This window comes from Ranitomeya imitator, chromosome 5 (genome assembly GCF_032444005.1).
Source record: "Ranitomeya imitator isolate aRanImi1 chromosome 5, aRanImi1.pri, whole genome shotgun sequence".
Classification (NCBI taxonomy): domain Eukaryota; kingdom Metazoa; phylum Chordata; class Amphibia; order Anura; family Dendrobatidae; genus Ranitomeya; species Ranitomeya imitator.
This window is the reverse complement of record NC_091286.1, coordinates 242030949-242048093: the sequence shown is the minus strand read 5'-3', so window position 1 is coordinate 242048093 and position 17145 is coordinate 242030949. Positions and strand designations below refer to the sequence as shown.

The following is a 17145-nucleotide window of genomic DNA, read 5'->3' as shown; positions in this document are numbered from 1 at the left end:
GCAGCCATTGAGTTGCCCCAGTTATAGCCACTTCAGGAAAACGCTAAGGCTATGTGCACACGTTGCGGATTTTGCTGCGGATCCGCAGCGGTTTTAACACCGCGGATTTGCAGCAGTTTTACATGAGTCTACAGCACCATGTAAACCTATGGAAAACAAAATCCGCAGTGCACATGCTGCGGAAAAAAATGCGTGGAAACGCTGCGTTGTTTATTCCGCAGCATGTCAATTCTTTGTGTGGATTCTGCAGCGGTTTACACCTGCTCCATAATAGGAATCCGCAGGTGTAAAACTGCAGGTGAAATCCACACAAAAACCGCTGTAAATCCGCGGTAATTCCACAGTAAATCCGCAGGTAATCCACAAAAACAGGGGCAGAAAAATCTGCAGACATCCCACCTACGTGTGCACATACCCTTACGGTTGCTTTCCTGAAATGGCTTTGCAGGCTGTTTTGCCTTCGTTATTGTGGCGGTTCTACTGCCAGCATATTTTACTCTATATTGTGTTACTCTATAACCAGTTTTGGCACAAGGTTATAGAGAACTCATGAATATAGAGGACTACATGGCAGCAGGTTAACCTGTCCTTGGGTGATAAACTCCTGCTGAAAAATATTGAGTTTATCAAATCTACTGCAAGCAGCCACTAGGTGAAACATTCATCAGAGTCTTAATCAGACTGTCTGTCTTTACATTATGCTGCTCTCAGAATAATTGTCAAAAACCTGGTGACAAATTCCCTTTAAAGGGAACCTGTTAGCAGGATTGTGCACAGTAACCTACAGACAGTGTCAGGGCAGGGCCGTCATACTGATTACAATGATACCTTGGTTGATGAAATCTGTCTTGTGGTGGTTTAATTTTTATTTTCAGTTTTGAGTCAATGATATGCTCATGCTTGGGGTGGCCTGTGGAGGGGTCTTCATGTGGTGGTCTGATTAGGTATTCACCAAAATGGCTTCTGAGAGATCACTGATCCCTCAGTGACTTTCCCCCTAGCAGAGGCGTAGCTAGAGCTTTTGCCGCCCGGGGCTGTTCCCGAGTTTGGCGCCCCCCCCCATCCCCCCCCCCCAGCTCAATACACACAAAGGTTACCAAAAATGGTTTTCCTGTTTTGTAGAACTTAAACTGGGCCTAATGGTGTCACCCCCACATGCCACACCTGTGACTTAATACCACCACACCATGACCAGGCCACATAGTGACCGAATAATACTACATACAAGGGACAAATACCACCGCACCATTTCCAGACCACATATTACCACCACATAGTGACTGAATACTACAATACTGATCAGTAATAAAAAAAAACCCACAATACTATCACCATAAGTGCCAGTATTCACAGGAGATCTGTACTTAGTATGCAGTGTCTGTGTAGAGGTAATACAGAGATCACTGGTGACATTATACACAGGACCTCTATATAGTATACAGTGTATAGTGTCAGTGTATAGGTAACACTGACTCACCAGTGACGTCTCTAGGTGAAGTCCTTCATCTTTTATCCAGCACAGACCGCCATCATTCCTTCCAGCCAGGACTCGTTTCTGCAGGAAATAACACAGTTATCTCGAGCTCCGCTTGCAGAACACATTACTTAATTTTTCACAACTTCTACATTACACCACATGAAGAAAAAAAGGTGATATAGTGTCACTCTGCACAGCAACAGGACCGCCCCCCCATTTAAAACAGTATACTCAAAAAATAAAATAAATACATCACTGCAGTAACAATATCCCTTAATTATCCCCTATGGTAATAATATTCCCCACCCTGGCCCCGTTTATCTCATTCCTGGCTCCAGCCATATGTTCTCCCATCCTGCCCTCATGAGTATCCATTCTACCCCATATGATCTCCCCATCCTGCCCCACCAGCCTCCATCGTATCCGTCCTGCCCCATGATCCAATCCTGCCCCGTGTCTCCAATCATGCCCCGTATATACATTCTGCCCATGCCTCAAGTCCTGCCCCCAGTGTGTCCAGCATATTACCCCCATGTTGTCCAGCAATCTGCCCCAGTGTGTCCAGCATATTACCCCCATGTTGTCCAGCAATCTGCCCCAGTGTGTCCAGCATATTACCCCCAGTGTGTCCAGCAATCTGCCCCAGTATGTCCAGCATATTACCCCCAGTGTGTCCAGCAATCTGCCCTCAGTGTGTCCAGCAATCTGCCCCAGTGTCCAGCCTTTCCCCAGTGTGTCCAGCAGTCTGCCCCAGTGTGTCCAGCATATTACCCCCAGTGTCCAGCATTGCCCCAGTGTGTCCAGTATATTACCCCCAGTGTGTCCAGCAATCTGCCCCAGTGTCCAGCATTGCCCCAGTGTGTCCAGAAGTCTGCCCCAGGGTCTCCAGCATTGCCTCAATGTGTCCAGAAATCTGCCCCAGGGTCTCCAGTATTGCCCCAGTGTGTCCAGCAATCTGCCCCAGGGTCTCCAGTATTGCCCCAGTGTGTCCAGCAATCTGCCCCATGGTCTCCTGTATTGCCCCAGTGTGTCCAGCATTCTGCCCCATGGTCTCCAGTATTGCCCCGGTGTGTCCAGCAATCTGCCCCATGGTCTCCAGTATTGCCCCAGTATGTCCAGAAGTCTGCCCCAGGGTCTCCAGCATTGCCTCAATGTGTCCTGAAATCTGCCCCATGGTCTCCAGTATTCAGTGTGTCCAGCATTCTGCCCCATAGTCTCCTGTACTGCCCCAGTGTGTCCAGCATTCTGCCCCATGGTCTCCAGTATTGCCCCAGTGTGTCCAGCAATCTGCCCCATGGTCTCCTGTATTGCCCCAGTGTGTCCAGCATTCTGCCCCATGGTCTCCAGTATTGCCCCAGTGTGTCCAGCATTCTGCCCCATGGTCTCCAGTATTGCCCCAGTGTGTCCAGCAATCTGCCCCATAGTCTCCTGTATTGCCCCAGTGTGTCCAGCAATCTGCCCCATGGTCTCCTGTATTGCCCCAGTGTGTCCAGCAATCTGCCCCACGGTCTCCTGTATTGCCCCAGTGTGTCCAGCATTCTGCCCCATGGTCTCCAGTACTGCCCCAGTGTGTCCAGCAATCTGCCCCATGGTCTCCAGCATTGCCCCAGCCCCAGACAGTCAGACATAAAGAAAAAAAAAAAAAAAGTAAAATCCTCACCTCTCCCGTTCCTAGCGTAGGTCCGGTGCAGTCAGCGTCTCTCCGGCTCTGCGACGCTCAGGACAGAGAGGCAGAGCGGCGCGCACAGTAGTGACGTCATCGCGCCCTCTGCTCTGAGACGTCGCAGAGTCAGAGGACGCTGAAGCCGCAGGAACCAGGAGAGGTGAGTATTAGAGCGGGGGGCGGGGGCGGGGGCGGGGGCGGGACCCGGGCGGGGGCGGGACCCGGGGGTGGGGGGAGCTGGCCCTGGTCGTGGCGGCGGACGGCGCCGCCCGAAGATTTAAAGGGGCGTCTTTTTTTTTTTTTTTTTTATCTTCTCCTGCAGCGCCGGCCGCCCCCAGCATTGTGCCGCCCGGGGCGGACCGCCCCCCCGCACCCCCCTTCCTACGCCACTGCCCCCTAGTTTACATAATGACAGAGAGCTCTGTTCATCATTGTTTGTGTGGTGAAATAGACTTCCAAGGGAGCAGATTAAAGCAAGCAACAGTGTCAGCAATCTTTCCTCATGGCATAAACAGGCAAATTGGAGCACCTAATGTAAGAGGCTTTTAAAGCACTCAGTGTTAGCCAGTCCCGGAGGTCTTTGTGAAAGAATATGTGATCAGCCATGCTAGGGCACGTCCATAAGAAGGAAGCTAGTGAGTGCTCCATTGCACTGTTCACAGAGTGAAGTTAGGGTGCATGGAATGCAGTGCTGCACATTGACCCATATGGCCCTTTACCGGGGAGGTGGAGGCCCTCAGTGCAATCTGTTATGCATGTCCTTCACAAGTAATGTGCCATTTTCATACTTTCGCAGAAGAGAAATTTAAGCATTGTTCCTGCTACCTCTTGTATGTATGTTTCAAACCCAGTAAACAAGGCTATTCCTATTTTTGCAAACAAATCTGTTTTCTTCATCGTTGAGTTAAAGGGGGCCAGAACTGCACCATTTGTGCCAAAACATATCTTGAAGGTGTCAGTAACAGTATCGCAGCCACATGCACACACCCAAGGACAAATTTGCCGCTTATGCTAGCCAGTCAAAACAAGGTCACAGAAATGTTGTGTGGTATACTCCTAGGTGGTTGAAGGGAAAGTTTGCATCATTATTTCCAGGGCATAACTTTGGAACAGAGGGGCACAGAAGAATAAAGAAAATCCATTCCAGAATCAAAGGAGCAGCGTCAGTTGGAGGGGATACTCTGTTTAAATTAAAAATAAAATGAAAGATCCTCCTTAAACAAATGTCGAATAAATGACACTAATAATAAGTAAGTACAAAAATTGGAAACACCATTCTATATACTGTTAAGAAAAGAGCTAGCAGAACAATTGATAACTACTCTACAATATATAGAACTGTGCCACCTCCAGTGCACTATTGTACCTTCAACCTGCTAGTCATTTGGGGGTGTCAGAAGTTGCCCTTGAACTTCCCGAATGTTATCATACCCTAAGGGCAGGTCATATTTATTAAAGTCCTGTAAATTGTTTAAATTGTTCAAAACCACATAATGTTTTTAGAAATGACTGACATATAGTCATCTTATTGTCCCCATCATAGTTTAAAAGAGTCATACTTTCTCCTTTACAGGTTTTCAAAAGAGATGATAATAGTACAATTTTATGCAACCGTGATTTCCAGAAGATGCAAACTACCAAAGTGTGCTTCGATGGTGTGAATACATCTTGTCCTAGAACTATCAGACCTGTGCTTACGGATATATCCTTGTATTTTGTCATGCATGGCGCTATCATCCTTACAATTGTGGGAAACCTCATGGTGATCATTTCGGTTTCTCATTTCAGACAGCTTCACACGCCAACCAACTTTCTCATTTTGTCGTTGGCCTCTGCAGATTTCCTGCTTGGGCTCACAGTTATGCCGTACAGTATGGTGAGGTCCATAACTGCATGCTGGTATTATGGTGACCTGTTTTGTAAAGTGCACAGCTGCATTGACATGACATTGTGCACTACATCCATATTTCATCTATTCTTCATTGCGGTTGACCGTTACTATGCAATATGTCATCCTCTTCATTACAGCAGGAAAATAACGATTTCTGTCATACAACTATATATATTTGTCAGCTGGTCTGTCCCCTGTCTTTATTCATTTGGCCTCGTTTTATCAAATGTAAACACTGAAGGATTGGAGGGGCACGAGACACTTGAGCCTTGTATGGGGTCTTGTTCTCTTGAGTTTAACAAAATTTGGAGCATTTTCTCTGCTATGTTTTCTTTCTTTATTCCAGGAACCCTCATGATTGGAATTTATATATACATTTTCTTTGTTGCAAAGAAACAAGCCAAATTAATTAATATTATTCCCAGTTCTATATATAAGAAGAAAAGCAATAAAAAGAAAATTCTTATAAATGCCGAAAACAAAGCAGCTAGAACACTGAGTTTGGTGATGGGGATTTTCATCCTTTGCTGGTTGCCCTTTTTCACTCTTACTGTGGTTGATCCGTATCTCAATTATTTTGTTTCTGGTGAAATATACAATATTGTCCTATGGCTTGGTTATTTCAATTCTGCATTTGATCCTATTATTTATGGCCTATTTTACCCTTGGTTTAAAAAATCTTTCCTTTTAATTCTCACTGGTAAAATATTAAAGTTAGGCTCTGCTTCTTTCAACATTGTAAACATGACATAAATTGAATACTTTGAAGCATTATTCAGCAAAAATACTGTACAGGTTGGCGTTCCACCTCTGGAATTCCCACTCAGACTGGTTGTCACCTGCATTGTTTCAATGTAAAGGTTGTTATGCTTATATGTGACTCTCTTCCTCTGAGTCCATTGGAGATAATAGTAATTAATAATAATTTTATTTATCTAGCGCCAACATATTTGGCAGCAGTCTACAATTAAGCGGGGACATGTACAGACAATAAATACAATAGAAAGTAACACAGTTACAGGAAAAGTGGGGGCCCTGCTGACAAGCTTACAATCTATAGGAAGTAAGGGGGACACAATAGGTAGAACATGCTGTTATGTATGGTCATCATTATAATAAATAAGGGTTTTTACATAAAAGTCATCAGCAATTATCTGTATTAGTGCAGTTGCCCTGTGCTAGTGGATGCATGGAGGATGTGGAGACACATGAACAGGAGAGAGCAGATTATGAATAACATTTAAAAGGAGGGAACAATAAGAGTTAGGTTAGTGAGTTGAAGTGGTAAGCTTTCCTAAAGACATGTGTTTTTAAAGCATGCTTAAATAATTGGGCTAGATATTAGTCAAATTGCTTGGGGTACTGCATTCCAGATCACTGGCTCAACATGAGAGATGTCTTGGAGATGGAGGAGTGAGCTTTGGGATATGGGGGGTGTTAGTCTTAGATCAGCTACGGAACAGAGGGCATGGGTAGGGTAACATACATAAATGAGGGACGAAATATAGGGTGGTTCAAAACTGTGAAAAGTTGAGATGAGTGAGAGAGATACGTTTATACTGTATTCTGTAGTGGGTGGGCGACCAGTGTAATGACTCGCACAAGATGGAGGCATCGGTGAAGCGGCTGGATAGAAATGCAACCCTGGCTGCCACATTCAGGATGAATTGAAGAGAATACAGTTTGGTTATAGGGAGACTAATCAGTAAATTGTTGCAGTAGTCTAGATGAGAATGGATTAGAACAACAGTAAGAGTTTTTGCCATTTCGAAGGTGAGAAAAGATTGGATTCTACTCCATTATTAGATGTAAGGAATAAAGGAAAGTTCTGTGTCAATTATGGCCCCAAGACGGCGAGCGTGCTGCTTGGAAGTTATGGTTGAACCACCCATGAAAGTAATTGCAATATAGAGTATAGGTAGGTTAGTTAAGCGAGGAAACATGAGAAGTTCAGTGTTGGAGAGACTCAGTTTCAGGTAGAGGGAGGGCATGGTGTTAGAGACAGCAGACAGACAGTATTTTATAATAAAGTGTGGGTGATGTCAGGAGAAAAAGTGTATGATTGGGTGTCATCAGCATAGAGATGATACGGTAAACCAAATCTGCTGATGGTTTGTCCAATAGGGGCGGTGTATAGAGAGACAAGAAGGGGGCTTAGGACTGAGCCTAGAGGAATGCCGAGAGTAAGGGGAAGAGAAGAGGTGATACAGTGAAGGAACAGTCTGAGAGGTAGAAGGAGAAGCAGGAGAAAGCAGTATCCTTGAGGCCCATTTTGCTAGCATTTCTTCTGCGGTGTTGCTATCAGTGAGTCAAGAGTGGGAGAAGAGAGTTGCATTGACAACCCAACACAATGGGCAGCGCTTAGAACACATTTTATAAGTGGTCATAAACTTGTAAATAACTCATGAATGAATAAGGTTACGTTAAAACCAAGCACACCATTGTTTTTCTTGTGAAATTCTAAATAAGTGTGATGTGTCACATGACCCTCTTCCCATTGAAAAAAATAATGTTGGATCCAACTTTACCAACTTCAAAATGGCCGCCATGGTCACCACCCATCTTGAAAAGTTTCCCCCCTCTCATATACTAATGTGCCACAAACAGGAAGTTGATATCACCATGCCCATTTTATTTAGGTGTATCCATATAAATGGCCCACCCTGTGTTTATCTGTATAACAAGTATATGTTTAGATTTTCATGCATGTCTCTTTCACTGTACATTTTGCATGGAACCACTGATGAATTGCTAAACAATATAGCTTTATAATGTGTGTATATAGCCTTTAATGCATGATTGTTTTTACATATAAGATACCATCATTTTTGGTGTGACATACATGCATGTGAAATAATACAATTATAGTCACCTTACGATTCTCCCTTTGTTTATATATATATATATATGATACCATTGTTCCCAGCAGTATCTCCGGCCTTTTTGTGGGACCTTATATTGAACCACCAGCAAGTGCGCCCACTTGCCTACCTTCTTTCTTTTTTAATGTAATTCTCAATAATATTTATACATTTTCTATAGTAGCATTGACTCTTGGTTCTCCATTTTTTTCAAGGTGGAGGTGTTAGTCTGTTCCTGTCATCACAATGTGCTTTCCATGTTATCACCCTTGTACACTTACCGTATGTTTCCTTCCTTTGAAATCCACACTGGTAGACCCTTCAAACCCTTCACCCTGCGAGTGAGTGTTGGTTGTATATTACCCTCCGAGCTCCTCTCATCTGTTTCTGGTACACTTTTCCACCTGGCTTCCATCCACTTTCTATCCTGTGACATTGGTACTCTCATCATGGGGGACTTTAACATCCCCATTGATGATCTGTTCTCCCAATCTGCCACTCATCTTCCTTCTCTAACCTCCTCCTTCAGCCTTTAACAGCTTACTAACTCTCCTATGCATTAATATGGGAATACGCTGGACCTGGTCTTCTCTCTGCTCTGCTCAGTGCATGTCATGTTTTTACTAACTCTCCTCTCCCGCTTTCTGACCACAACCTTCTTTCCTTCACTCTCAAGAACTGTCTCCTCACCCAGGTGTCAGGTACAGTGTAAGAAAGACTAAGTGAAACACAAAGGGATAAGAGGAAGGGAACCCAACACTAATGAAGGGGGAATGGAGACCCCTAGGCCGATCTAATGTCACCCTGTCTGCACTAAAGTCTTTATGATGGCTGGACCATAGAGTACAAGCACTTTTTACCATTTACCTTTTGTGTCTCTCCTATTTCCTCATATTTCCTTATAGATTGAAGCTTGCAAGCAGGATCCTCACTCCTTTTGGTATCTTTTAAGTTATGTGTTATTCTTTAATGTCTTTATTGTCAGTACAAGTCCCCTCTAAAATCTAAAGTGCTGTGGAATATAATGGTGCCTTAGAAATATAAATTATTATTATTAGTGATGAGCATGTTCAGGTGTTATCCGAGTATCTTGGTCATGCTCATATTTTATATTTGCATCCTCAAGGCTGCATGATTTGGGACTGTTAGGCTAAGTTCACACTTTACGGATTCCACTGCGGATTTTTCCGCAGCAGAATTCCAAAATCCGCAGTGAAAACCCATCGCGGTTTTTACTGCGGATTTATCGTGGTTTTTACTGCGGTTTCTTCTGCGGATTTTCATCTGCAGTTTCCTAATGGAGCAGGTGAAAATCCGCAGAAAAGAAGTGACATGCTGCGGAATGTAATCCGCTGCGTTTCCGCGCGGTTTTTTCCGCAGCATGTGCACAGCGTTTTTTGTTTCCCATAGGTTTACATTGTACTGTAAACTCATGGGAAACTGCTGCAGATCCGCAGCGGTCAAATCCGCTGCGGATCCGCAGCAAAATCCGCAAAGTGTGAACATAGCCAAAGATAGCCTCAACACATGTGGGGAATCCCTAACAGGCAATCCCTGCATATGTTGAGGCTGTCTAACAGCCACAAATCATGCAGCCATGAGCACCCCCAGATGCTCGGATAACACCCGAAAATGCTCGGACAAGACGTTATCCGAGCACATTCACTCATCATCAAATTTAAATACAACGTGCATGCTTAGACATTTAACCAGCATGCACTTGCAAGCCTGGACTAACTACCAAACGTCCCGTTGGTGCACTTGCTCAGAATGAAGGTAGTCAGCAATGCTACATTGCTTCCCTCACTGTAAGCCCACCAGTTAGGACACCACCAGCAGCAAATGTGGAGGTATCGTTCAAGGCCAAAGCAGTCATGCAATCACAAGGTTATTGGTAGGAAACACTGTATGTAGGCCAACAGCAAGAATACCATCACCAACCATCTCTCAATCCGTCATGTCCACCACCACCACCACCGCTAGTTCCACCATATGCACCTCTCCTGTCCAGCTCATCCTACAAGAGACTCTTGTTAGGAAAAGAAAGTACTCATCCTCTCATCCGCGTACACAGAGTTTGAACGCCCACATTGCTATACTAATCTCGTTAGAGATGATGCCCTAGCGGTTGGTTGAAAGCGAAGCTTTCAAAGCCCTGATGGCCTATGCAGTACCACGCTATGACCTACCCAGTCGACACTTCGTTGCGAAAAAAGCCATCCCAGCCCTCCACCAGCATGTCAAAGACCGCATTGTCCATGCACTGAGGCAATCAGTCAGTAGAAAGGTGCACCTCACAACAGATGCATGGACCAGTAGTCTGGAGCGCCAGAATCTTTTGGAGCGCCCGCTAGAGCCATGGGGTACTCGGGCTGTGTCCGGTGGTCATTAATGAGGTAGTCACGGTGGTGGTGACCCAGTCCATGGCCCTGGATGTCCAAGTTAAAGGGAAAGTCTTTAAAGGGGTTGTTTTGAATAAAGAATATTCGTGACATCACCTGTGGTATTTGGTCAGGGATGGTCGACACTGCTTAATGGGGTCCACTGGGGATGATGTTATTGCAGCAGGGATGGTATGTCTTCCCACAGGTAAAGCTTATTCCCCAGGGCTCCCAGTGTAGTGGACAAAGATGCCAGATGGTGTAGTGCCGGAAAGAAAGTGTAGTTCTGGTACTTCTAGACTCATAAAGCCTCTGCACACAGTGCAAATCCAGACATAAATTCTTACAATGGTCATCCATACATCCTTGAAAGTAACAACTGAAGGCAAATTTTTTAAGATTAAAAACACTTTATGTGCTGCTGTCATCTGGTGGTGTGGAAAAGCCAGGGCTAATCCAGGCTTTATTCATTTTATCAGAGTGAGCCTATCAGTACTTTCTGCTGACATGCGAACGCACCTGTCTGTTATGACCCCGGCGGCACAAAAAATATAATCAGAAAAGATGCTAGTGGCAGGGCCACACAGCACCTCTGATGGTATGGATGACAATAGTCAATTTTTTTAAACAAACATATTTGGTCAACTGTAACAGTACCAGTGGATTTTAAAAATTTCAAACCATTGCTATTTCACACAAAGCACGCTAAAGTGTATCCAAATAGGAAGAAAATAGCAGCACCACACAAGTCTTCCATTAAAAAAAAACCTTTGTCCTTTATTTTAACAACGTGCTGTGGACATGGTTACAGAGGGCAGGATAATTGCAAGGCGAACTGGTTAGGTTAATGGACTACGGCCGTTTTGCGTGGTATACGCTTCAATGGGTCCAACGGGTAAGAACTGTCTCTGAGCTGTGCAATGATGTCAGTGTGCCTGTAATGACCAGAGGTCCGAGTAAGATCCAGTGAGTCACAAACCAAGACCAAGGCAGAAATCTCCAACGGTATTTACTCAAAGGCAAATTAATCAAGGTAATATGGAGAATATTAAGGCAGATGCACCCCAAAGATACACTAATTCAGCAGCAGCTGAAATCACTGTGCCACTCAAAGGTCTCCTGAGAACTGAATACTACAACAGACTAGTAAGAAATTTACCTAACAGGCAACTAAAAACAGGAAAAAGTGTAAATTGAATGTAGTGTTATTAAGGGAGCCCCTGGAATGGCACATTGAGTATAACTTACACAACTCTAATATAAGATACACCTCTAAAGTAACAACTTAACACTCTGAGCAGAGATACCCGGGTATCTATAACTATGGTACCGTATCCTGAGATAGATTTCCTCTCAGGCAGGAATCCGCACAGGCTGTAGCCAGTCCATATCTTCAGCGCCAATAAGTTACAGCAAGCTCCTCTTGTCTTGTCGGCCGATGCCGAGCCCAAACGCCGGGGACTTAGTTAGTGGTCTCACGATGTAGTCTCTGCTTCTGTAGCTCCTAGGAATGCTTCCATGACAATCCGTCCGTCTCTGTATCAGCAGTCTGTCCAGACTTGTTTCTCCACTCAATGCACAGGGAATCCACAGACTTCAAAATTCGTACTGGGTTCTTAGCAAAGTCTCCGTCTTTTCTTAGATAAAGGGTTAGCTCCTCTCCAGGAAACGTTAGCAACACAAGTCTCTCACAGAGTTAAACAAAAGGTTAGCTCTTCTCCAGGGGAACGTTAGCAACAAAAAGTCTCTCAAAAGCTTCTTTTCCTCCAAAAACACTTGCAGTAAATCCACACAGTCTCTTTTTAAGATCTCACAGCAGCCTCTCCTTTTCTTCCCGCCTTTTCTCTCTCAGCTCTCACTTCCTACTTTCACTTTACACTCGAGACACTAGACCCCACCCCGCAGCACACATTGTCTCTGGGAGGTCTGTCCTCTGCTGCAACAGGCAAAAACCACAGGGTCCTAGTGCCCTCTCAGTGGGACTACAGTTCACCCTCTTACATGCCACCCCACTAGAGGTTGGCGTCCTCGACATACCTTCCCACTCAAATTCATCTTGAGCATATCGCTGAGGCGGTATTCCTGCCGTAGATCGTGTAGTTCTCCTGAGTCCTACATCAACAGGTGCGACCTTAGAGGGAGCTAGAGTCTCTTCCGTGGTCGTGTTAGTGGGCGTAAGTGGAGTTGTCTCCTCCTGCGGCTCGATGTCCTGTGATACAGCGTCAGGACCAAGCAGTTGACCTGATGCACTCTCCTCAACAACATCCCCCATATCCCCAACATTCTCATCACCCGAGGCCAGATCGGTCACAGGGGGCAAATAAGCAGGCGCAGGAGTAAGCACACCATCAAACTCAAGATCATTCAGAGCTTCCGCCCCTTGGAACATGGCCTCTGGCTCTAGGGGGGTAGGCGCCGAATCTTCAAACCAGCACCATTGTAACATGTTACGATGCAAATTACGGGTTGGCCCCCCTGTCCCCACCAGTTCGACCTCGTACACTGGAATCTCAGGGTTCACCTGTTTTTTTATCAGATACGGTATCGCCTCCCATCGGTCACTCAGCTTTCCTGACCGTCGTTTTGTCCTCACCAACACTCTGTCCCCCGGAGAGAACAGCTCTGTTTGTACAGGTCGCGTGTCCTTATGGACCACCTGTCGAAGGCGGTCGCCCACCACCTGATGCACCACCCTCAACCGCCGCCGATGTGGGTTCTGGCATGTTCAAATCCTCAATGTCTCGGCCAGGTCTACCAAACATCAACATGTGTGGTGAGTAACCAGTAGTACTGTGCACCCTGTTATTGTAAGCCCACATCAATTCGGGGAGATACTCAGGCCAGCATGTCTGTTGCTGACTCTCTAAGGACCTCAACATTTGCAACAGGGTCCGATTAAAACGCTCACACGCCCCGTTACCCTGAGGGTGGTAAGGCGTTGTTCTCGACTGCTCGATACCATAGAGCTGGTGCAACTCTTTCATCAGCGTCCCCTGAAAGCAGGCCCCTTGATCTAAATGTATTCTCTGCGGACACCCGAACACTTGGAAGAAATGTTGGCACACTGCCTCAGCCGCCGACTTGGCCGTCTGATCTCTTGTCGGCACCGCTACAGCATACTTGGTAAAGTGATCTGTCATCACCAGGCAATAGGAGTACCCTGACGTAGAGTACCCTATCAACACGTAGTCAATCATGAGTAGCTCCAGTGGAGCTGAAGTCTTAATAGACTGTGTGGGAGCCCGCTGCTCAGGGCTTTTGTTGAGCCCACAAATTCGGCACTGCCGACACGCGTCGGCCACCATCCTTCCCAACTCAGGGCAGTAGAGGACTCGCTGCAACCACTGAAGTGTCTTTTCACTTCCAAAATGGGCCCCCTTCTCATGCGCCTCACGAGCGACCACTGGCCCCATCCCCACAGGAATTATCAGTTGGTACCGATGCTGCAGCTCCGATGGCAGGTGCACCTTACGATACAAAAGACCTTGCTCCACACACAATTTATCCCATTGTCGAAGGAGTTTCATTCCTTCCATGGACAACTGAGCCTTGTCCTCTGCACTGGGCCAGGCCTTGTTTTGTACCCAACGGCGCACAAGTGTAATGTCCGGACACTCATCCTGGGCTCTTGTCCAATCTGAGGGTGTTTTACCCAGGACACAGGGCATCCCGGTGGCCACCCCACTTGAGTGTACCACACTTTGGAAGATAGGTATCTGCCCCAAAGCTGGAGTTTCAGTATCCTCAAGTTGTTCGTCAACATCTTCCCCGGATGACCCAAGGGGCACCCTTGACAATGCATCTGCATTGCCGTTCTCTCGACCAGAGAGAAATTTAATGCGGTAATTGAACTTGGCCAGTCTGGCGACCCACCGCTGCTCCAACGCCCCCAGTTTTGCATTCTCTAAGTGAGCTAGCGGGTTGTTATCTGTCATGACTAGCACCTCAGCTCCTGTTAGATACTCGGCGAAGCATTCTGTCATTGCCCACACCAGGGCCAGCAATTCCAGCCGGAATGAGCTGTAGTTAGCCGGATTTTGCTCGGAGTCTCTTAAAGATCTGCTGCCATAAGAAATCACTCGTTCTCGGCCGTCCTGCACCTGTGCTAGTACTGCCCCCAACCCATGAAGACTACCATCGGTATACAACAAAAAAGGGGTGTCAAACCGGGCTTAGGCCAGCAATGGGGCACTCGTTAGGGCGGTTTTCACTCCATCAAATGCCTTTTTCTGTAGGGGCCCCCATGGAATGGGGCGATTTCGAGGACCCAGCGCTGTCCCTCTCAAAAGTTCATTCAAGGGACTCACCACTTGTGAGAATTTAGGCACAAACCGCCGATAGTATCCTGCTAGGCCCAGGAAGGCCCGCACTTCTCGCAGGTCACAAGGAGGTGGCCACTCTTGTACCGCCTTAATCTTACTGGCTAAAGGTAGTACCCCGTCCGGGGTCACCAGATGCCCCAAATATTCAATCTGGTTTCGTAACAGTTGACATTTTTTTGGCTTTATTTTCAGGCCGTAGCTCTTGAGCCGCCGGAGAACTTGACGCAGCTTCTCCAGATGATCTTCAAATGAGGTTCCGAACACCACAATGTCGTCTAGATATATCAGGACTGATTCAAAATTTAGATCGCCCAAGCAATGTTCCATCAGGCGTTGGAAGGTTCCTGGGGCGGTAGCGAGGCCAAAGGGCATCCGGTTGAACTCAAAGAGCCCCATTGGCAAGACAAACGCCGTCTTGGCCCGATCTTTTTCAGCCATTGGGACCTGCCAGTACCCGCTTGCCAAATCCAACGTTGAGAAATACTTGGCCTGACCCAGGGCCGACAGGGATTCTTCAATACGGGGTAAAGGATATGCGTCCCGTACGGTGTGGGCATTCAATTTCCGATAGTCCACACAAAATCGGAGTGTCCCATCCTTCTTGCGGACCAAGACTACAGGGGCCGCCCAGGGACTCCGGCTCTCTCGGATCACTTGGTTGTCCAGCATACTGGCCACCATGCTCTTCACCTCTTGATAGAGCGCCGGAGGAATTTGACGATATCTTTCTCTAATGGGTGGAGTATCCCCCGTTGGAATCTCATGCTCAATCGTCTGGGTACACCCGAAGTCCTCTCCATGTCGGGAAAATGTCTCTTGATGTTCCCACAAAACTCTCTCCAACTGCTCCAACTGCACAGGGGTCAGCTTCTCCCGATCCACTCCCATCTGCTCCATGATCACATTTAAAAAACACAATGAACACCACTAAGAACCATAAATCAAACCTAAATTAAAAATAAAAATCGTAATGTGTCTCATGAGGTTAGGGTGCACTGTGAGGGTTACAGTGAATAAACACTGAGAAAAGGGAACCTAACCACCTAACCACCACAGGATAGGAAATCGCCAGAGAGTACCACAGTGTTATGATCAATAATATGCCTTTATTAAATATATTGGCAATTCATACATTAAAAGAGTTTTTGTAAAAAAATTTATACATATATATATATATATATAGTATATGAATAAAAATATATAATATACAAAAAACGCAGGTACTATTGTATGGTACCCAGAGGTCCCTAATAATGAAGGTAGCAACCCACCAAGGAAAAAATTATTATTACCTTTACGCTGTACTAACAAAAAAAATTTTTTTGTTATATATAACACAAAAAAATATAAAATAAAAAGAGGTCAATAATAGACCAAAAAAAATTACTTTGTGAAATACAAAAAGGAAAATATTGTATTTAGAGTGACACCCGACAAAATAAGACTATATATCCACTGAAGAGGATTATTATACAAAAATCTAAAAAACAGTGCAAAAACCTAATAAAATATACATATATAATTTTCCTAGATAATAATAGTGCTAGAACATTAATACACCACAAAAATGTATATATAGCAGCAACATGTATATCAAACAAAGTGACAAAAGTGCATAAGAAAATTAAGACACATCGAGGTGGAAAATGAGGTAATTTGAGAATATATTCACTCAATGTATATAAAGTGACAAAGTGCAAAAAAAGTGATTGTAGTACAGCGGGGTAGATGGAAATGATGTCAGCTCACCGCATAAAATATGTGTCCTGTTGCAGTGGAAAATCATGGGTTAAAAAACCTGCATTTTATTGATTTGCTATATAAGCAGGTACCCACATGCAATATATGATAGCTCGTTAATAATTTCAGCGGTCAAACCATCACCGCAGACAAGCTTACATAGACACTAGCTGGTTAATAATTACCGCAGGTGAGCTGCCTTCAGGGGGAGACTGAGTCCTGCGTGCGCCCGACGCGCGTTTCGAATATGTTTCTTCGTTAATGTATGAATTGCCAATATATTTAACCCCTTCCCGACCTTTGACGCCACGTAGGCGTCATGAAAGTCGGTGCCAATCCGACCCATGACGCCTATGCGGCGTCATGGAAAGATCGCGTCCCTGCAGACCGGGTGAAAGGGTTAACTCCCATTTCACCCGATCTGCAGGGACAGGGGGAGTGGTAGTTTAGCCCAGGGGGGGTGGCTTCACCCCCTCGTGGCTACGATCGCTCTGATTGGCTGTTGAAAGTGAAACTGCCAATCAGAGCGATTTGTAATATTTCACCCATTATAACGGGTGAAATATTACAATCCAGCCATGGCCGATGCTGAAATATCATCGGCCATGGCTGGAAATACTAGTGTGCCCCCACCCCACCCCTCCGATCGCCCCCCCACCCCCCCGATCTGGCCGGTACACTGCTCCGGCTCCCCTCCATCCAGTGCTCCGCTCCCCCCCGTGCTCGTGTCCGCTCCCCCCGTGCTCCAATCACCCCCCCCGTGCTCCAATCACCCCCCCTGCACTCCGATCCACCCCCCCGTGCTCCGTT

The 17145-nt window shown here is 45.9% G+C and overlaps 1 protein-coding gene across 1 annotated transcript; it reads left to right on the top strand.

Annotated features, from left to right (window-relative positions):
- The first annotated feature begins 4767 nt into the window (after nt 1-4767).
- On the top strand, nt 4768-5784 carry LOC138637720 (trace amine-associated receptor 4-like). The gene has a single exon (XM_069726622.1). The coding sequence runs from the start codon at nt 4768-4770 to the stop codon at nt 5782-5784; it is 1017 nt and encodes a 338-aa protein (XP_069582723.1).
- The last annotated feature ends 11361 nt before the right edge of the window (nt 5785-17145 follow it).